This window comes from Chenopodium album, chromosome 3 (genome assembly GCF_948465745.1).
Source record: "Chenopodium album chromosome 3, dcCheAlbu1.1, whole genome shotgun sequence".
NCBI classification, from domain to species: Eukaryota; Viridiplantae; Streptophyta; class Magnoliopsida; order Caryophyllales; family Amaranthaceae; genus Chenopodium; species Chenopodium album.
Window position 1 is genome coordinate 3,742,873 of NC_137836.1, and position 22,991 is coordinate 3,765,863.

A 22,991-nucleotide genomic window follows, 5' to 3' on the forward strand; every position below is an offset into this window, starting at 1 on the left:
ACAAGTAACAATAACAACATCAAATTTCAAAAATACCTTCACTAGTTTGGTTGTCTAAATCTCTAAAAAGCTGAAAATTGTTGTAAAGTGATTTACACAATTTTTGTTCCAAATTTGACATGTAAAGCTGAGATAACTCCTTGTTCCAAATTTCCACCATTATTCCATCACCTTTGAAACAGAAACCAAGATAGACCCATTTATATATCCATAATTTACCCAATTTTCTTTTTTCAATACACAAATTTGTACACTTCCAATCCTATTCAATCAATAAAACACCCAAGCTCCCTAACAAGCTAAATTACTACACAAATACAGTCCCAAAACTTGAATATCACTAATACTGCATCTAAAAGCACTCAGTTTTTGTACCTCCCAAATCCCCAATTTCCATTAGAAGTTCATAAAGCAGTTTCGACTTCCTCACCGTCTGCGAAAACCACAAAAATATCACATTCAGCTCTAGTCTCAATATTTCTCTCAGGAATCGTAGGAGCAATATAAATAAGGTAAAGAGAATATAAAAGCATAAGCAAGAAAAAATAAACTAAAGAATTTTTAAAAAACGAAAATCAAAGAAGAAATGAAGCCAGATTAAATTAAAACTGGACTATACTATATTCTTGAAACTATCATCAATGACGACATATCCAAAGGCATTAATTTACATTAGAGCATGATCAAAGAAGAGAATTTACTAAGAAGTCTCTAACCCATACAACATTCCAGCATAATTGTCAATGCTGCCAGGCTTCTTGAAGAAAATCTCTCGAATCCTCTCGAACACAACCCATGTGAGCAAGCTATCGGAACCGGCTTGATGCGACTGCCCGACCATTCGCTTCACCTCCAATGCCTTCGCAACACGATCCAATCCACCATACAACCCATCACAGAACCTGATCATGTACTTAACATCAAACACTCTCCCCCCAAAGAAAATCCGCACCAGCTTAACAAACACACTGAGCTCACTCGGCAGTTGCGACTGAGTCAACACTTTAACCAGATAACCGAAATCGTAAGCACAGTGAAATGTCAGCCAAGTGATTGAATTATCGTTGCATACCAAACCAGACGACATCATCAACTCAGCGAATTTCACTGAGTCAACTCCAGATTTCAAATTCATAGCGAAATCGATGCCGTGATTCCGCAACAACTCGACGGAATCCGGCGACTGATTATCCGTCGTTACATCGAAATCCTTGAAATTGAACTGCCAGATGTAGCCGATCTTAGGGTTTCCGAGATTGGGCAGATTTCCTTTAGAATCCACCAAAGTTAACCCTAATTGAATGATCTTCAAAGCATCGACGTTCTGCTTCAACAGTGAATAGTGTTTCCCCGGAGAAGTGTACTTCGGCCGCGATTCGCTGCCGAATTGCCGGAAAAGTACGCCGGGAAACTCCGTATCCATGGCAACGAAGGAGTAATCGTCGATCAAAGATCGAATCAACAAAAACTCAGATTCAAGATTATCAGACCATACCTCTCGGATCTTAATCGATTGAACAATTGCCATGAAGAATCCAGAACTTATCGAATTGTTAGGGTTCTTCAATTTTCACTTCTTCAGTGTTGATTGGAATTAATTATCTGTGAAGTTTTGGAAAATTTGAATTTCTAGGGTTTTGACGGTCACAGGGGAGAGAGGAGGAAGAAATTGGGAGGTTTGGGGTTTTTTTTATAATGGAAGTGGAAAGAAGAGAGAGGAAAGGAGAGTGGGGACGTGGAACGGTAACTTCTAAACATGGAGAAAGAACGGAAAAGTAAACTTTTTAAAATTTTATTGACATATGTAAGTAATGCGTGACTTCTAAAACTCGTTACTATTTTCTATTAGAATTGAATCGGTAATTGTTGATCGAATGTACAAATTACAAACTAAAGATACATTATCGAATAGGATACAGTTGTCGATGAGGATATGATATAAACGAGTCATTGTATCGATGAAAAGTCTATGGCCTTGTTTGGTTGGATGTGGGAAGTAGAAATTCCCATGAAATCTCAATTCCTATGAAATTGTAATTCCTAGGAATTTCTAAAAATTGTTTGGTTGGATGTGGGAATTTCCACTTCCTATAGGAAGTTCCACTTACCTAGGGGGGACTAGGTAAGTTAATTCCTCCATTTTGTGGGAAGTGGAACTTTCTAGGAAGTTCCAATTCCTATATTATTGTCAACCAAACAAACATGCATAAATCCATTTCCTAGGAAATCAAAAATCCCATGAATTTGTTTGTCAACCAAACAATGCCTATATATTTGCTCCACTTTTAAAGTTTTATCCTTGCATTAGTAGTGTGCACCAAAAAAAACATTGAATTAGTTTAACTAGGAACCACTTTTAAGCTATATAAAACATTATTTATAGAGGGGGATGAAAGATAGTAACTTTCAAAGAGTAGAGATGACTTGGGAAAGTAAATACGGAGTAATTTTATTGACATATGAAAGTTTTACCGTGACTTGAATTTCGCAGTTTTACTCTTTTTACTAAAATTAATCATATGATTAAAAGTTTCAATTATAAATTAATTGCTTTAATATAATAATCCAGCCAAATGAATAATCAAGAAAAAGACTGATTATATTAAGGCTTCATAGTCAATGATGATGTGCTATAAAAAAAGTCATTTATCGAATAACTGTCATTTCATCCACTTCGTTAAACATGATGTTTGGTTGATCATTGCGTGCATTAGTTAATTAGTTTTATTGTGGCTAATTTTTTAATCATAAATATGGAGCACTAACCTTACAAAATACTTCGTATATTGAGTTATAAACTATCGAATAGATTTTTTTTATAGTGGAAATAGAAAAAATAGAGAGAGCGGAGACGTGAACAGTGGAAGAAATTGGGAGGTTTTGGGTTTTTTTTATTATGGAGGTGGAAAGAAAGAGAGGAAAGGAGAGTGGGGACGTGGGACGGTAACTTCTAAACATGGTGAAATAACGGAAAAGTAAATTTTTAAAAATTATTAACATATGTAAGTAATAGCGTGACTTCTAAAACTCGTTACTATTTTCTACTTTGTATTATAATTGAATTAATAATTGTTTGATCGAATGTACAAATTACAAACTAAAGATATATTATCGAATAGGATTCAACTGTCGATGAGGATATGATATAAACAAGTCATTGTATTGATGAAAAGTCTATGTATTTGCTCCACTTTTAAAGTTTTATCCTTGCATCAGTAGTATGCACAAAAAAAAACATTGAATTAGTTTAACTAGGAACCACTTTTAAGCTACTACTTCGTATTAAACATTACTTATAGAGGGGGGGTGAAAGATAGAAACTTTCAAACAGTGGAGAATGATTTGGGAAAGTGACTTAATAATTCTATTGACTATGAAAGTTTTACCATGATTTTAATTATGAAGTTTAACTCTTTTTACTAAAATTAATTATCTGATTGAAAGTGTCACTTATAAATTAATTGCTTAACTTATAAATTAATTGCTTCAATATAATAATCCAAATGAATAATCAAGAAAAAAGATCGATTATATTTAGGCTTCATAGTCAATGTCATTGTATCGAATAACTGTTATTTCATCCACTTCATTAAACATGATGTTTGGTTGATCATTGCGTGCATTAGTTAATTAGGTTTATTGTGGATGATTTTAAAATCATAAAAATGGAGCACTGAATATTTCGTATATTGTGTATTTGTGTTGTACACTATCGAATAACATAATTTTTCAGGTTTTTACCTTGGGAGGGTTTTTTGGTTCCCTATAGGGTTTCCCTTTGGAAGGGTTTTTTTAGCCTCCATTGCTAGATTTTTTCTGCTTTTTTTGAAGGTTTTCTTTCACTCTTTTCCTTTTCTCTCTTTCTCTTTCATCTATTTTCTTCTGATTTCAATTGTAAATTTTTTGTAGGGGCTTCCACTGGTGTTTTTACTGGTGGTAAGCCCCAAAAAACTTTTTTATTGCTTTCAATAAATGGATCTCATATTTATGATGGTGTTTATTCAATTAGGGTTTTTTTTCTTTGTTTGTTCGTGTGCTAAAGTTTGAAGAGTTAGGGTTTCATCGTCTCCGAAAGTATCTAGAAGGTCATATGAGTTTTTTCACCCAAACAACTACTCATCCGTGGATCTCAAACCGAATTAGTGCTAACTCACATATTGTATTGCTTCGGATGAAGTTTTTTAGTAAGGCGATTGTTGATCAAATCTGCGATGTAAGTAGTTCTATGATGATTTGTACTTGTGTTGGAATTTTATATTTCCTAGTAATTGTTTGTAAGTGTCGTTTGACTATTATTGACATATGTAAGTTTTACTGTGACAATCACCGGCTACTACTCTCGAATATTAATTGATAAATCAGCCTTAAGTAGTTCAACAAACTAATTTATGGAAAATTGAGCACCACTTGCATGACGCTTGTGATCATCTCCATAATTTATGATAATTGCATAACAATATAAGAATGTCATGATAGTTAATATCGATTCATTTGTTTGGTACCAAACATCCAACATTTATATAATTTGGCTGCCAACTTTATTTAATACTTTAATAGCCTATGCTTAATCATATAGTTAATGTTCATGCATCACATAGTACTGAATATTATTATTTAAAATGAACCTAGTGGTTTTGGTACGTTGTGTTTTGATGTTTCTCTACTTTTTCGTTTAGCTTTAATTAATTGTTTGTCATGTTAGATGATAAAACTATAGCCTAAAGTCTTCATGTGTATAATTAATAATATAAGTACATACTTTGATCAGGAAATTAAGGAATGCAATCATTTGGATTCTAAGCAAAGCGTCAAGTATGGCCTCTCCTCTTTTGTATCTTTATCTAACCATAAACATTATTGATTTTTGGACTAGCCTCTGTTGTATCTCATCGTTACCGCAACTATTTATATAGTCCACAGCAATACATCAACATACATCAGCCATAAGGATTGAGAATAAACCTAGGATATGTGACCTCCTGGGAAATCTTCGTGTTGGTATATGTAGCCGAGATCACTTATGGGATTAAGGTGTTCAAATAAGCAAGTAAAACAACAATACATCAACAATATTGCTAAAAATCTCTTTCCTTGTGTCAATGTTTCATTGTACAATAAATGGAAAATATAAGTTTCTCAACATAAGAAACGTTGTATGTTTCTAAAAAAGGCATTTTGGTTAAAAAATACCCACCACTCTCAACTTCTCTTTCCTCAACCATGAATTTTGAGCGGTTTACAACAATGGAAATCGAATATTTCTTTAACAATGGAGGGAAAAATTTCAAACAATGGCAAAACTCTTCTATTTGGGGTTTAACCATACCCTTAATTCATACTTCCTCTGTTTTTTTATTGTTGCAACACTTCTCTTTTTACCCTTTGCCGATACATGCTTTCAATCATTAATATCTTTAGTTACCAATGTATAGAAATTATAAACATTAGATATTTAAATAGTACAAATCGAGACGAATCTAACATAATCCCACGTGACTATATTTTTGTTAACATATAAATCATCAAAGCGAGTCAAAGTGAACCACATAAATAGTGTACAAGTCATAGTGTTGTAAGTATAAAGAAACGGAGAAAGTATATGTTTCTTAGGGTTTTTCATTAATTTCAACGGCGAAGTCGCCAGATTTGATGGTGTTGTGGTACTGGTGGTGTCTGGGAATGGTGTTGAATATGGTGATGGGGCTTGTCTTCCATGGATGAGTCAAAAGGTTAAATAAGGAATGATGAAAATGGAAGGGGGAGGAAGAAGATGACTTAAAAAGATAAAAATAATAAAGTTGCCACTATTTACAGACTCGCCTTGAGAAAGAGAGGCAAGCTCACAATAAATTATCATGTACTTCCTCCGTTTTTTTTTTTTTTTTTTAAGCTAGAGATGGGATCGCGCGGAGTTTTGGGAGGTTTAATAAAATAAGATGTTAGTGGAGTATATAAGTTTATTATTTTTTTTTTTATTGAAAAGTAAGTGGTGTGAGAGGGAGTAGAGACCATTGAAGAAGTCATAATTGATAAAGTAAGAAATTGTAGGGACATTAATTGGTAAAGATATATTATTAAATTGTAAGAGATTGTAGCTTTTAAAAAAACGTAGGGAGTATAATGGGTGCAGTCCATGTAAGGCCATACCTCATGCCAAGCCCACGTTCTTTGGGATTAGATAGGCCAAGCCCATGACCCAATCACGAGCTAAATGTAACACTCTAGAAATTCCTTTCTTTTAAAATACCTATTTTGCCCTGTTTAAAACTTTAAATAGGAACATTTAAGATATGACCGCCACCGTGAAAACGGCTAAGGCAACTATCAAAGACACACGACGGAAGACTAATTTCAAAACCGTTCAAAACAATTCAACTTGAAAAGTCAACCAACAAAAGTAAAGTCAAACCAAAGTCAAACAAAGTAAAATAAAATCAGCATATAACTTGGAAATAGACCCTTATTAAAACCAAACCAACTTCAAAACTTTGCATTAGTCTCATGCATAATAATATCATAAATCATAAAAGCATTAAACACATCATATACTTATTGAAACTAGCATGATTCGCTCTTCACTCATGCCCATTCATGAATATGCTTCATCACCTGAAAAACTTCTCTCAACTTGTTTCCACTACTCTCCATTAAAAATGGGTCATCATAGGGCCAAGATAAAGACAAGGCCAACAAACACACCAAACACACACAATCAGCAAAACTGAGTACATAAGCGTAATTAACACACTAACATGCATTTATTGTTGTGCCTGTTTTTCAAGCATACAACATCCAACAAACTTCTCAACTAGACAACTACATAATTTTTTAGCGTTGATTACGCATCGAATGGGTTTCCCAACTAACCTCCCCCAATAAATTGAGGTTACTGACACGGAAACTAACTGTGCCAGCATCAATAACCACTAGTAAGTGACGGAATTCCTGCGCATAATAATAATACAAGGAATGTACAGCTCCTGTACTCCAGTAGAAGTTATGGTTAAATATAAAACCCCATAACTCGATCTCCCCATACGTTCATACTCAAGGTATATACGTTCCAAGAGTTTTGGTGCGTAATCTCTTTCACTTTACATTATTTACATATTATTAAACTTGGTGATGACTCTCAAACCATAATCATACAACCAACAATAATTATTCAAACAATCAAACATACCAATTTAATTCTTGAATAATTAGTGACCACATAAAATTTAATGTTGAACCCTTTTTAAATCTAAATCGGTGCCAATTAGGGGTGAGCAAACTGGGTACCCGGTCAAAATTTTAGGACCCGGACCCGGAATTGATTGGAACCGGGTCCTAAAATTCGGAACCGGAATTGGAATTGGTTCAACCGGGTCCTAAAATTTAGGACTTGGAATTGAAACCACCGGGTACCGGCTCCGGTTCCGGGTACCCACTTATGTAAATAATTATTAAAATATAATATAAATTATGATACTTATTTAAGTTTATTTTTATTTTTAACGTTTAACACTTGTATTTATATGTACATTAAGATATTTTATTTATGTTAGGAATTAAAAATATTTTTTTTTATTTTACTAACTAGATACATTTAACATAATTTTATTGTAAAAAAAACTTATTTAGTGTAGCATATGTTAGTTAACCGGGTATCCAACCGGTTCCGGGTCCAAAAAATCAAGAATTGGAATTGGAACTGGTTGCAACCAGTTCCTTAATTTATTACCCGGAATTGGAACCACCGGATCCAATTCCAGCTTCGGACCCACCGGTTCCGGATCGGTTCCAATTCCAATTCCGGGTACCCGGAATTTTTGCTCACCCCCAGTGTCAATGACACCTTAAACGCATAAAGCGCCACAAATCATATCCCTTGGTGTTAAAAACACCTTAAGTTATTCCTCTTGTACAATGACACTAAGACACCAACATACAATTTATTCTTCGTGTACATAGACACGTACATAGCTCCTTTCCCATGCTTAAAGCATCAATAAAAAGTTATATGAACTATAATAAAATTCTCTTTTAATATTCCAAGCCAATTTAAACATTTAGTTTAATTAAACATGCTCTCTAACATGCCATAAACAAAAGTATGGTTCATAAACAATATTCCAAACTATAATTTTCCATCCATTAATCCATCACTAATAAATCATGCTTCATAATTCAATCACCAATAACAACCAAATCATAATTTCCATTTCAAATCTAGCATGATACTACTTGTAATCAATTAAACACATTTAGCATGCTACTACATCAAGAAAATTATGCTAAGTACGCGAACGTACCTTGTATACGATCTTAAAATCGCCACGACTAATAGAAATCATTCACTTCGAAGTCTCCTACAATTTAAAATCATAGAAGAGTATTAAAATCCTCTCTACACAAATTTTCAGCAATATATACCATTTTTAAACCCCTAATAATTTAATTAAAATAAGCTGAAATTATATTTAAAACATCATACTTTAATCCCAATCAATGGGTAATTGAAATTCCTTGAAGAAACTTGATTTTTATTGCACTACCAAAAATTTCAGCATTATAATTTAATGAAAACTTGCTATAATTAGGCCTTAAAACACTTAAATCAAAGGTTTAAACCATTGTATATCATAATCCTTCAATAATTAATAATTTAAGAATCTAGGGTTTCAAAAAATTGGGGCTTTTCACATAAAAATAAAATATGAAAATTAATTTACACGATACTCATAATTAAACATCATAATCTAATCACAAAACTCATAATCAATAATTATATCTAGGATTAAACTAGTTTTTAAAACAAAATATTTAATTTTTATTTTTTTTGTTTGAATAGGGTCGAGCAGCGATAGCCACTGTTGCCGGTGGCAACCTGCTGCTGGCGGCTGGTGCTGCCGGTGGCCGGCGGCCTACCGGTGGTGTTGGTGGCCGACGGTAAAGGTGAGGGCCGAGAAGGGGAATGGAATAAAAGAAAGATAAAGAAAAAAGAAAAATTAGGAGAAAGGGAGAGAAGTTTACCTTGGGTTTTCTCCACCCTGGCAAAGTTTGATTTGCCTCAAGTGTTGAATATTTATATCCCTTCTCTAGAAACCCTTCTTCCTAAACTTTCCCTTTTTAATCTTTTCTAATCCCTTCCCTAATAAAACTTTACTAAAATAAAACTTTCTTAAATTAAACCCCAATTTAAATAAAAGGAAAATTTGTCCGGAAGGGACTTATATGTTCATTATTTTGTCTGGAAGGACCTTATATGTTCAAGGTGGTCTAAAAGGACCTTGTAAGTATGTTTTGTTGTCTAGAGGGACCTTGACGCCAGATTCCGACGTTTGACTTTTTTTACTCCGGCGTTGACTATTCACGTGACTCTCACGTGAATTAAAAACTACCCTCCCTCTTTTTTTTTCCCCTATTTGCCCAGATTTTTTCCCCAAATTGCTTCTCTCTCCTCACGAACTGGGGTTCATCAATTTAATGAATTATGTTCCTTAAGTTTTTGAAGAAATTCAAGCAAGAATCTTTCGATTAATTCCTTTTCGCATCAGGTAAGAACATTGCTTACGGGTTTTTTTCCCCTAAATCTCAATCTTTTAAGATTAAGTTAAATTGTTTGCAAAATTCAATTCATGAATCCAATTAAACAAATAATTTCCCAAAATTCAACATTAAACAAATACTCAATTCATGAATCCAATTACCAACAAGTAATTCAACATACACGCATGCAACCAAACAATTTTCGTTCACAAAAAACAACATCGCAAAATACTCCAAAAACCCTAATTTTCGTTTGCCATTTACAAAATTAAGTTCAATTTAGTTGGTTTACCTAGTTTTATAGACTTTTTAGACAAAGAACATAAATTCCTTGCCACGTTTTTCCCCTTTTTCCCATTCGCCATTGGAGACCAAAAAAAGAAAAAAAAAATTGAAATACAAATGCGCAACTGAAAATAAATGAGAGAGAAGAAGATGAGAGCAATGAATTATGGACTTAATCTTCACTCCTTCATTGATTATTCCTCAGAGAATACCAGAGGAGAGAGAAATTAAGGGGATTAGAAGAGAGAGAAAGAAGAATGGTGGGAAAAAGGGGAAAAAATAAAAGGGATGGTAATTTTTTCAGTCACGTGAGAGTCACGTGACTAATCAACGCCGGAGTTAAAAAGCCAATCACCGGAATGTGACGTCAAGGTCCCTCTAGACAACAAAACAAACTTATAAGGTCCTTTTAGACCACTTTGAACATATAAGGTCCTTCCAGACAAAATAGTGAACATATAAGTCCCTTCTAGACAAATTTTCCTAAATAAAATAATTAATTAAATAAACTTTCCTTTTATAAAATATTTCTAAACTTATTAAAATGAATAATTAAAATACTTTAAATAACATTTCAATTTATTTTAAATACTTCTCAAAATAATTATTTTAAATAAAACATGTATAAAAATATGGGGTATTACTTGAAAATTTTCCAAAGGTCGCCCCATCAGCCACCATGTTATGTTTGCGTGCTTGAACCAAATTTCATTGATTTATATCATGTTGTGCTTTATGCTTCTTCCAAATAAAAATGCCTCAAACCCGTCACACACATTAACATTTCATGCCTACCTCATGGTTGTTTCGTATTTTGCATACTTGGTCATGACATGCCTCTAGTCGTGAGGCGAGTGCCATCTTTTCATGTATACATGTATCAATTACCTAATAGGTCGGATTACATAGTATAGTAATATACTTTGTGTTAAGAATCATTATTGAGCCATAAAATTATTTGTTACTTGTTTGTAGATATTCATTCGTCTCCCTATGGTGGAGTAATTTGTTTTAGTTAGTTTAGTTGTTCGTTTATGTATAGGGCTTGTTTGTGTGTTAAGGTTTATCAATAATGTAATCATCTTTTGCCCTATTCTTAGTTCTTTGGTAAAGATTTACTACCTATGGGTCAATTTACTCGCAACAAAGGAATATTTTATGTCTCACAAATAATACCCCTTTGTTGCGAGTAAATTGAACCTGAGGTAGTATTTGGGATCGCAACGATTGTCAAGTTTTCAAATGCTTTCAAGCGAATCAGGTGAAAATCATCCTTATGGCTTAACAAATCGTTAGAATGTACTGTCTCTCCGAAAAGGCTGTATATATATTCCAACGATGTGTGTGAGAGATGTATCACAGTGCAAGATATACCTTTTCAACGATCGTAACTTTGTTGAAGGAAACCTCCATTTCCCCATCAACGTCGGTGCCCAAACGATCCAACCTCCATTTCCCCATCAACGGCGCCCACACAATCCTCCGGCGTCGGCGAACCCACCCCTCCCTTTCCCCCATCAACAACGACAAACACAATAGCAACAGCAGTAAGTGTAGTCGGGTTGGCAGCCGCGAACTCCACTAGCAGCCCACGACAGCCGCGAACTCCACTAGAAGCCCACCTCCTTCACAAACGCCACCAATACCTCCTCACCTTCACACAACCACCAACAGCGCACCCATCCTTCCACCACCAAGGCTGCGAACAGCCGCAATAAACTCGCTACCAATTCCTCCGCCACCAATACCCTAACCTAAATCGAAAACGACCCCTTTTCTTCTTTCCCCCAACCGAGAACAACCTATTTCCCTTTCTCCCAACCTGAATCAAACCCTCGCTCCTTCTCCCACCCCAAAACCGCCACCAATACCATAGATCCATCCCCCAAAACCACCCAAAACGAGTTTTAGGGTTTGGTTTTCACTCGTTCAGGGTGGTTTCCGGCAGCTTGGAGTTTGGGAAATGGTCGAGGTGGGGTTTGCCGGCGTCGGGAGAGCGTTTGGGCATTGGCATGGACGACGGAAGCCGGCACAAGGAGGGGGGTGGCTGACGGGGAGGGGGAGGTGCTTGTAGTTTTTTTTTTATAAAAGTTTTTTTTTTCTTGTTTTTTTAAAATAAATTTAATCATTATTTAATGAATAATGGGTCCCACTTAACGGAATCCTAACGGATTACGTTAAGTGGTAGCAATATCTATAACTTTGGGATTTGGGTGGTAGTAAGATAAAAAAAAAAAAAATCGGTAGTAAATGTGAAGCAAGGTACTTTTGCTGGTAGCAAATGTCAAATTTTCCTAATAATTTTACACATATACCCCCATATATAGTTTACATTTCAAATACAATATAATTACCTTCATATTACAAACTTCCATTGAAAATATTTCTACTACCAAAATAAAAGTATATATGTATTCCCAGAACAACTATGGAGTACGAGTTTTATCATTTCTCTTTATTATGTGATTAGTAAATATTACTCCTTTCGTCCCTAAAAGAACGATCCTTTTAGGCATTTTTTTACTGGTATTAAGAAACTTAAGTGGATAAAATAAATGTATGGGGAAGATAATAAAAGTATATTGAAAAGGTAAATTTATATAGAATTTGTAAAAAAAGTAGAGAGGGAAAGTAATAAAAGTACATGAAAAAAAATAAAATTTTCACGAGAAGCTAATTTTGCACAAATATTATTGCAAATTGAAGGGTATATTAATGCAAATTAAATAAACATTTTAGGCCTAAAATTTGACTAAAAAAGGTCGTTCTTTTTGAGACAGAGGGAGTAAAAAAAGATTTTTAATAAAGGGACGGAGGGAGTATATATTTTCAAAGAAAATATTTCCATTTACCATTATATTTACGTACTCCCAAAATAGATGTTCTCATTTCACAAATTTCTAGACTTTTTTTTTTTCTTAATACCTGGTGTTCTGCTTAAAAAACTAAATTTAATCACTAATTCTAGAATTACCATAATACATAGCACAAATTCTTGATTAAGGGGACGTTAAAAGTTTGCTCTAAAAATATTTAAAGTTACCCTTATATACTATACTACGAGTACAAAAGTTACTATTTTTCTGACATAAATTTTACCCTTAAACAACACTTATAAGTACTCCGCAGTAGATTAATCATATTACCCCTTATATCATGTATCCATTAGAAATCACACAATAAAATTCAATCATAACTGGGTTAAAGTTACTATAAAAAAAACAGATAAAGTTCCCTTCAAACTAACAATAAGATTAATGTAAGCGCTTTGCCGCTTTATACGATACTTATTGTATATAGTAGATCCAACAATCCTAATCCTGACCCAGACCCGATGATCTGACCGAAATAATCCGACCCATGCCTCGAAATCGACCCAAAAACAGTGATTCGAAATTGACTCAAAACTCAAAATCAACTCGACCGGACCCATCCCAGACCTGAAGTGAAATTGTACCGAATCAAAAGTTGACCCGACCCAAAGTCACCAGACCCAAACGATCCATTTGTCTAGTCTTATTATAGGAGTAATCCGTAGCATATAGATTTACTTCGATGTTAAGGTTTCAATTAAGATACACGATACGCCACTCCAGTCTCCGTATTTGTTTTCAGGCGTTGTCTATAAAACCTCGTCGACGCTTTAAGTCCCCCCAAAAATTGTAATTTGAAGAGAGAGAAAATACTTGTGTGCTTGTTTTTCGATAACCCAACATCTCACAATATTGTTACCAATCATCACCTGCAAATCACTATTACAAGGTTTCCTTCGCTTCCTTTTATATTTCTTTGTTTTTCCCTTATAAAAAGGATAAATTTTGTGGCTTTTATTAATTCTTCCCAATAGGTTTTCTTAATGATTTTCTATTATATTACTTTATGATTTTTTATTATTGGGATTTTATATGTTTTTTCTTGCTTTGTTCATGTTGCTAGATTATTGACTCTAAAAGAATATGGGTTTAAGATTAATTTTGTGTTTATTTTTCTGGGTAATTTTATGCTGATGCCTGGTTTGTTTTTTGGGTAATCTTTGTCTTGTTAATATTATGTCAAATGATTAAGTAATGCTTAATTAGTATTTATGTGAAAGGGTTGTTAAGATTATGGCAAATGTGAACATGTTTTGTAGTTGAGTTAACTAACAGCTAGTTTAATTTTGGAGGTGGTATTTCTTAAATAGGGTATGTTGGGGAATTGCTCAAACCAGTGATTAAAGGGGTAGTTTGTGATTTGTGAAATTCTGAGTAGTTTAGAATGTCAGTAGCAATGTTTGATTGTATTTTGAGGAAAAGAGCTGAATGTCCTTTCCTTGGCATGAGATGTGGGTTGGCTATGTTACTTGGACTCGGGTACTTGTGTCTGACTTGTGTATGTGTTCAAGTGTTTGGCTCGGTATTAATGAAGCCAAAACATAATCATTCTTTAGGGTAAATGCTGGTTTATTGGTTGTGGTTTCAGTATTTCTGTTATGCGACAGCAATACACACTCATTTTGATACTTTTGGTTGCTTTACACTTTGTTTGGATAGGAAGAAATGGAAGGAAAAGAAGAGAAGAGAAATGGAGGGGGACAAAATCTCTTGTTTGGGAAAAAGATTGGGGGAAGGAAGGGGAAGGAGAGGGAGGGATCCATTTTCCCTTTCTCTATAATAACCATAATCTCTCCAAAATTGGAGAGATTTGGAGGGAAAATGGAGCTCACCTCCCCCTCCCTTTCTTTTCCCTTCCCTTCCTCCATTTTCCCTCCCCTTCTTTTCCTTCCTTCTTTGCTATCCAAACAAAGCGTTAGAGAAGAATAACTTATAACACCCTAAACTGAGTTGCTAGATTGGGATGATGTGGGGGGACAAGGACTGCCACTCTTTTGTGTTCACCTTTGCATGTAATTTGTATTTGGAAGTTTGCAACTGTGTTAGAATGGTGAATTGGTGATGCAAATTAGCATTGATAATTTTCAAGTAACATTCTACCATTGACTGTTGAGAAATTTAAACTAATTGCTATTACTATTTGTTTTCTTTTTCTTTTTATTTTTATTGCAGATGTCTTTGCATCTTGCTAATCTGTCACCTCGAATGCGTAAGGATCAGCTGGAACGTATTTTCAAGAGCTTTGGCCGGTGCACTGTGCAACTGAAAGATGGATATGGGTTTGCAGTGTATGACTTCCGCGGGGATGCTGAGCAGGCTTTAAGGACTCTGAAGGGCAGGAAGATTTGTGGTGAGTCTGTATATCTTTCGTGGTCAAACAAGCAGCCTAAGCCATCGCAAAGAGATGCCAGATCCCATGATGTGCGATATGGAATACATTCTGACCGAGGTGATGATTTTGTTGATCGTAGAGATTACTTAATGAGTGGCAAAAAACAACCTGATAAAGGTCGAGAAAGGCACAAGTCTCCTGAGATACATGATGATAGGCACAGGTTTAATCTTAATGATGCAGGACGTATAAATTATGATCAAAGGGAAGTAGTTTTGGAAGCAGGTGGTCGTGTTGTAATTAAACCCAATCAGATGGATGATGGAAGGTGGGGAGAGCAACTTGATAATCTTCGAAATGATACTAGTTATGATGCACAGAGGGGATTTGATCGATATGACCCTGGTCGTGTTGATGAAAGAGGTGAAGAATATGAGAATCGTGGTTTGGAACATTTTGCTGGTTCACATTCTGTAAGGACATCACCAGACAAGAACAGGAGAGTACATCCTGATAGAAAAAGAGGCCAGCAAACTTGTTTTAAATGTGGAGCTGTTGGTCACAAGATGCGTGATTGTTCATCAAAAGAGGCTTTGCAAGAGAAGAACACGTACCACCCATATCATAGGCAAGATGTAAAAGCTAAGAATGAAGTTGAAAGGACAGAGATTAGATCTGGGGGACGATTGCAGTCTTGTCATCGGAATTCGAAATCTGCAAAACAACCTGACATTCACGGGGATATATCTCATTCAGAAAAGGATGGAGTTAAACACTCTCCTGTAGAAAATGAATGTGCGTGGGATAAGAGAAAGAATTATAATAGAGATAGACAAAGGGTGAGTGATGATAAAATTTTAGAGTCGCATGATGATAAGAAAAAGAGGGATTCTGCTTTGTCTCATCTTCATTCTGATTATGCATCTCCTGAGTTGGGCAGATATTCAAGACCGTCAAAGCCTTTGGGGGGTTTGAGCTCTCACTTTAAAAATGGATCACCTAGATTACATTCCCTTTCTGCTAGATCCAGATCCTATTCAAGATCGCGCAGATCCAGGTCCCATTCAAGATCGCGTAGATCCAGGTCCAATTCAAGATCACGAAGGTCCAGGTCTTATTCCAAATGGCGCAGATCCAGGTCCAATTCAAGATTGCATAGATCCAGGTCCAATTCAAGATTGCATAGATCCAGGTCTAGAAGTGTTAAGATCAAGTCTAGGTCAAGGTCAAGATCGCCATCCTCTTCCCTGTCTATCTCTATTGGTCGGTCTTTATTCTCCTCCCCAAACAAGGCAGAGGTTAATGTGAATGCAAATTCTGAAGGTGGACCTAGTCCTCTGTCCAGGGACGCGCATGCCGAAGTCAGGCAACATGACAAACCTGAAATATGTGAGGAAAACCTGTCCATTGCTAACAAAGCAGAGAGAAGTTTGAGTGGATGTATGGATAGTCTCACAAGTTATCAAATCATGGATGTTCCAATAGAGAGGAAGGGATCCGAACATAACTCAGATATTATGACTTCTACAAAGCATACAGAGGAAAGCTTGAATGGTTTTGGGGAAGATGATCAGATTCCACAATATCAGGACATTCAGGAGGCAATGCTTGAGGAGAGTCAGTGGTTAGAACCTCAGCAGAATTTTGAACCTTCACAAGCAGATGCTCCTCTAGGAAGCAAATGCATTTCTACTTCTGAACAGATGATAGATGGCATGAAGCTGGACAAAGTACTTACTGATGCTGATAGTGACTCCACTGTCCCTCATGTATTATGTGACCTCAAGGCTCCTAGCTCATCTTTGCTTGAGAAGGGTGACGGTGAATATGCTGCTGTAAACATGTCAGCTGCAGAGCTAAAAGAAATCGAAGAAATTGAAAATGCCAATGTAGAAACGATTAAATCTTTGGAACCAATCAATGATATCTCAGATCTGGAAGCTTCACCTAAATCACATGTTGGCAGCCGTTTAAGCATATCTGCAGAGGAATTGTCCAGGGTTATGAAACGTTATGGTTTGAAACTTCCAGAAGAGAATGAACAGCACCTTGATGTTGGAGATTACTTTGGTTCTTCCCGACTATGGCCTTGGGAGATAATTTATTACCGGAGACTGAAAAAGGGTCTAATCTCAATGGAAAACTATGCTAGGCGAGTAGCACAGAATGAAGCATTCCACATAACTGATAAATATATTAGAAGTAGTAGTGGTTGGGAGGAATTGCTTGAAGAACATTGTTAGAAAGAATTTCCTTTTTGATGCTTCTTGTGCGTTACTTGAATATAAGTGGTGGTTAACTGTTTCACTTTCCTTTTGAAAGGTATGCCCTTCTTTTTGATCTTATATGTTTTTGGTTTAGGAGTAGGTTTTTGCACGAACGTTAAGGAAGAAGAGAGTAGAGAATGAGTAGTTGCTGTTGGGTAACTCTTTGTGTTGCTTCCATAACTTGTAATGCATTATAATTCACAGTATGCTATTTTAACGTGAAGCTGAGCGAGTTAGTTTGTTCTTTTGCTTCTTTATTGCTAGTTATTAAAGTTCACCTTGGACCTTGTCATTTCTTTCTTTGAGTACGGAGTATCTAATATTCTACTCATAATTCTCATCTATTTAGTTCTGCTATCAATTGTAATGCTTCACGCTCTTTTGGAATTTCTGTGAAAGGTTGCGGTAGATTACTAGAACAGAACCAGAATCACTGAATATTAAGTTTAGAAATTCCAGAGTTATATTTCCAACTGTATGCTATATTCCTATTGGTCACTGGTTTTCATATTTAATCTCTTGCAGTGGTTGCTGAATATTACAAACGAAAATTTGGTGAAAAATGAATTTTGCACTTACTATAACCGAAAATTCTAGGTCAGTGCCCTCTATCTCTCTCTCTCCCCTCCCCTCCCCTCCCTTCCTATACCCCCCCTCCCCATGTCTTTCTTTGACCTACTTGCTTGTCACCATTCAATATTCTTCCTAAAGAGTGCCTCTTCTATCCGGTCTTGTACCAACAATTTGTCACGGATGAAGGAACTAATGACCCGGGATTACTACCTTTGAATCTATCATTGCTTAAAACATCGTTCATCAGAATTAAGAATATGCTGGAAATTATAGCAGATAGTTTATGATTTACTTTTTCCCCTTCTCTGCTGCTTATGTGACGTTTATGTTGTGAGGTTGTTTTATGTGCAGGGCTGCTTTAAATCACTAAGAATAGGTGGATTTTGATGTCAAGATTGGTTACGTATTACCAAGTGTTATTATCTTATGTATTGTATGCAGGTTATTGCAGAAACTTACCATGAAAGAGAAATTGATGATCAAATATAGGGTTTATGATTTTGTGTAGCTCCTTGTTTCTTCTTGTTTATTATCCATCATGCATGTTCGAATATAAAATCCATCTTTATCGCGTCAATCTTGTTGAACCAGCTTGAGTGATTACTTAGGATTTTGGAACATTAATCTGATTATTTTTGTCAGAACTTAAAATAGTTTCATTTTTTGCCTTTTGCTATCTTCAGTTGCAATAAAATCAGCACATAAATCTTTTTTTGAGTTAGACAAGAATGCCTGATAAGCCTCTTTCTAGCTCCATTAATATTACTATCGACATTTAAATGATATATTTGAGTTGAGCTATACATTGTGGCTATGCCATGAAGAAAAGAGTTGAGTGGGCTCATTTTTGACATTGTGAACCTGAAGTTTTGTATCCATGTGAGAGGTGGTAAGGATATTCATTGTAGGGCTATAATCGATCTGGTATCTGTATTGAAACGATCGATAATCACTTGAATAATTCTCTGTTCAATGGTCATTGTGAATACTTATTTGAAATGGCTACATTAGTAAATGTAGACACATGTAGGCAAAAGTTTGGAAGAAATTGTGAGAACTGGTGTTTATTGTCCTGGCAGTCATTACCTGTCTAATATATTTGCACACAGTTTGTGTGGAGAGGGTAAGTGGTTAGAATGGTTGAGTGGAGATGGCAATTGTAAGTAGAATGAAATTTGGGGGAAAAAATAAATTATTTCCATTATTTTTTTTCCGTTGGAACCTGCTTTGCTTCGACTTTCGAGCTTGGTTTAGAAATTTCTTGCAAGCTTTTCTATGATATTAGATGGACCAAAAAAAAAAAAATGTGGCAGCCCATATGCAGATTAACTCCACTAAGATGATGTGTTATGAAATGAAACAAACTGCCTAACTCAGGTGCAGATAACTGAGTATTGCTGACTTGAAGCCCCAGATTTCCCTTTAATTTTCTGTCAATTTGAAGGACTACTAGTTGGTTTAATTAGGAGTAGGAATGGTACATCAAGTTTCTCCTTTCAATTCAATGGCCACTAGCCAGTCGTGCTAATTGGGCCAAATCATTTCCATCCTTCAGAGTTGTATACTCACCTGTAGTCTCAGGGGTCTGATGATGGTCCGCTAGCAAGTCATGAGTTCAGTCTGGTAGATATGACCAGATAATCAAAACTTTTGATGCCCTAACTCCTGCTCAAAACCAAAAAGGTCTAGTTTCCGAAGCATTGCTGCAACGCCTGCTAGCCAGTACCCATTTCCTGATATGGGGTGGCTTATTTACGTTGCAGCTTGGTCGTAGCGTTGTCTTAAGTTGGCTAACTGCACTTACTAATTACCATGTTCCAAAAGGGTCACAGTTGCAAATTGGCGCCACCAAGTAAAGTAGTTTTTTGGTTTCAAAAGTTGACACCCTCAGGTTTCAGGAGATCTTTAGATTTCTGACTGTCTTAACTCTTAAGAGATTAGATTCCTGGAAAATTGAGCTGATTGTTACTCGTAGTACTTTTCAAGTGTACGTACCTTTGTAAATAATAATGTGGGGGTATACACAGCAGCAACATACTGTATTTGAATTAAGCCTAACCTCTCGTAGTCTCGTTTGGGGGTCTATCTGACTCAGCTTGTCTAACATATTGTACTTTACGTAGAATTTTTGGGACCAATATCACAAATACACGTATTATTTCTTCCTCCGTTTCTAAATATTTGAAGTTTTGATGTATTATCTATGAATTAATGGTTCATTTATTCGGGTTAGTTTCTCTCTCTAATTATTATGAATCCTAACCCAATACAAATAATTCTATGAATTATCTAACCTTTCATTCGATGAATAGTTGGAGTAGTGTGTGAGAGCCATACTTTCACGAGTTTCATCACTTCATTAAAAATGCAACCAATTAGCAACGAATGAAACATATCTTAAGCAAAGTTAGTCATTTTCATATTTTTTTCGTTCTAAATGAGCGTACAACTCATTTCCAAAGATGGGAGTGAGGACATGAATTTGAAAGTCACTTGATGTATTTTATGGGTGATTTAACTATCTTATTATAATAGTACTCCCTCCGCCCTTTTATTAGAGTCCCATTTCTCTAATAAAAGGATGGAGAGAGTACTAATAAAGTCATAGAGTCGTAGTCATAATTAATAAATTGATATTTAATACTGTGATATGCCAATCTTTTTCTAAATGTTATGTGTACATGCACCTACCCTTGTAATGCAATAAGTGTTAGGCTGAGAAAATTCTCCTAATATAATTGTATGTTATGTCTTCTGCAATACTGTTAAACTATCCCAACTTCTAAAAGTCTCCTTATATTAGAGGTAAAGATCACCCCATAGCCTTGGAAATAAGTCAATATTTGTATTCTTAAAATCATTGGATGATAAGCAAAGTTAATTTATAGGTCAAAAAATCCCATTAAAGAATAATATTACTCCTTCCGTTTTTAAATACTTATTCAAGTTCTACTTTTTGCATTATTTATTTGTCCTATTTTGACTAATGTTTGTGATTTACACATACGGAGTAAGAAAATATATAGCCTTGTGAATATTTGTTGAAATCGTGTCAATGATTAGATTATTAATTATTAATTCTTAGAATTTATACATATTGTTAATCAATTATATTATTGATAAAAGATTAGCATCGACATGCATGTTCGGGATAATTGGAGCAAATATTTTAAAATAGGGCGTATAAAAATACTTCAAATATGGAGCTTTCAATTAACCGACCCAATTAAAATGACCATTTTACCGACCCAACATCATACAAAAGCCTTGTTCAAAGGAAAAATAAAACTTTGTACAAAAGTCAATAATTGTATTCTTGATATTATTGAATGATGTTAACCAAAACTATATATATATATATATATATATATATATATATATATATATATATATATATATATATATATATATATAATCACAAAGCCTTTTTTATGCAAAAAAACGTAATTTAAAATTAATAATAAAGAAATAAATAAATTGAGGAAAAAGAGTAAGAAGGGAAATAAATAAATAGAGAGGGGAAAAAGAAGTTGCCCAAATTGACAACAAAAGGAAGAAAAAATGGCATTAAGTGATTAGTGTGAAGAGGAAGAAAAGGGATGAAATCAATTAATATTTGGTATTTATCACCTGACGTGATGCAACTCTCTTCATTATTCTCCAAGTCTCAACTGCCTCAATTACTTTTGCATTTAATTCCTATTTTTAATTTTTTTTTTAATGATCTTTCAATCAAATTTTTGTTCTTCAATGCCTTTGAACTACCTCTACCTATTTTTCTAAATTACTAAAATTATTATTTATTTATTAATTTCCCAAAATTCATTGTTTCTTGTTAATTATTCTTCTTTTCCTTAATCTTAAAAGTTGACTATATTTTCGTTAAAAATATGGTTAATTTTGGGGAGTAGATTCTCTGTATTTCAGAAATAGAATGTGTTTTAATTTCATACTCTCATTACCTCATACAAGGTTGCGCCCACACAACACAACTCAAATGATATGATACTCTTTTATTTTTCTTCCTTTTATAGCCAACTTGTTGATATTTTGTTCAACATTTTTCTTTTCTCTAAAAAATAAAAAAGAAATTAATTTATTTTATAGGTCAATAAAACTGAATCAATTGTGCAAGAAGAGTGGTTTTAGTTGGAAATTGAAATGTACTCCTACAACCCTTAAAGTTGCATGATATAAGGAAGGTCAAAAGCGAAAATATAATTAGTATTAATTACACTGATTGATGTGTGATTTATCAAGTACTCGTATTTTCATATTAATGTTCTGTGTCGGAAATGCATTAAATGTTTTTATGCATTCCATTAGATCCTAAATACTCTTCCCATTTTGATTGTACATGTGTGCCAATGAATTACTTTTATTATAAAAATCTATACTCTGTAGTATTTAAAAATATATACGAAGTAAAAGACTGAATATCAAATACTTTGTATATACTCTGTATTAAACTACTCATTGATCAAGATGAATCAAATACGGATTAAGACCTAAAATGAATACTAATTATGTTTTATATATTGAAGTAATTTTGAAGATCATCTTAATTTATAAATAGTGTCAAAATTTTAAATGAAGAAAATAAAATGGATTGGAAGGAGTATATTTCTAAAGGCTATATATGTGATTTCTCTTTGTTAATTTTTTAATTTCCATACAAATTATGATGCCCCATACAATAAAAGTATTTCCTCTTCTTGCAATAATTTGACTCACATGTGGCTATAAATAAGGAAATGGAGTAAGTATTTAAAAACGGTCAAAAAAGAAATGTGGAGCAATATTTAAAAATGGAGAGAGTATTTATCTATTGGTTTTGTGCTAACGTGTGTGGCGTTGATGTATGTTCAATGTTCAACGAGGTAGCTAGCCGTATTATTATACGTTGAATGTATGAATAGTTTTTCAAGGAGTGGTTTTTATATGGTTTTTTACATTAATTGTTTTCACAAGTAGTATTTTTGTTAGATAAATAAAATGATTTAGACATATACGTTGAACAATACTCAAAGATAAATGTGTGAGCTTTTTTTCATGCTTTGTTAGTTGGACTTTAGAAGATCTTTAGCTTGGCTATATTAATTACACCATTTAAGTAATCATAAAGGCTAA

General features: G+C 34.4%; 1 protein-coding gene and 1 pseudogene across 3 annotated transcripts; one reads left to right on the forward strand and one right to left on the reverse strand.

Annotated features, from left to right (window-relative positions):
* Positions 1-575: 575 nt before the first annotated feature.
* Positions 576-1,715, reverse strand: LOC145610566 (putative CCR4-associated factor 1 homolog 11 pseudogene; annotated as a pseudogene).
* An 11,699-nt stretch (positions 1,716-13,414) lies between these two features.
* Positions 13,415-18,569, forward strand: LOC145623726 (uncharacterized). Of its 3 annotated transcripts, XR_014110209.1 has the most exons (4): positions 13,415-13,578; positions 14,862-17,343; positions 17,814-17,885; positions 18,213-18,569. XR_014110209.1 is itself a non-coding variant. In XM_081676586.1 (2 exons), the coding sequence occupies exon 2, from the start codon at positions 14,862-14,864 to the stop codon at positions 17,262-17,264; it is 2,403 nt and encodes an 800-aa protein (XP_081532712.1). In that variant the 5' UTR covers positions 13,415-13,578; the 3' UTR covers positions 17,265-17,762. The 3 variants fall into 3 exon arrangements, 1 of the variants encoding a protein (XP_081532712.1); XR_014110208.1 differs by having other exon boundaries at positions 17,814-18,569; XM_081676586.1 differs by lacking the exons at positions 17,814-17,885; positions 18,213-18,569 and having other exon boundaries at positions 14,862-17,762.
* Positions 18,570-22,991: the final 4,422 nt, after the last annotated feature.

Excerpts from the sequence above, each read along its gene's own strand:
- LOC145623726 (XM_081676586.1), top strand. The coding sequence starts at position 14,862 with ATGTCTTTGCATCTTGCTAATCTGTCACCTCGAATGCGTAAGGATCAG.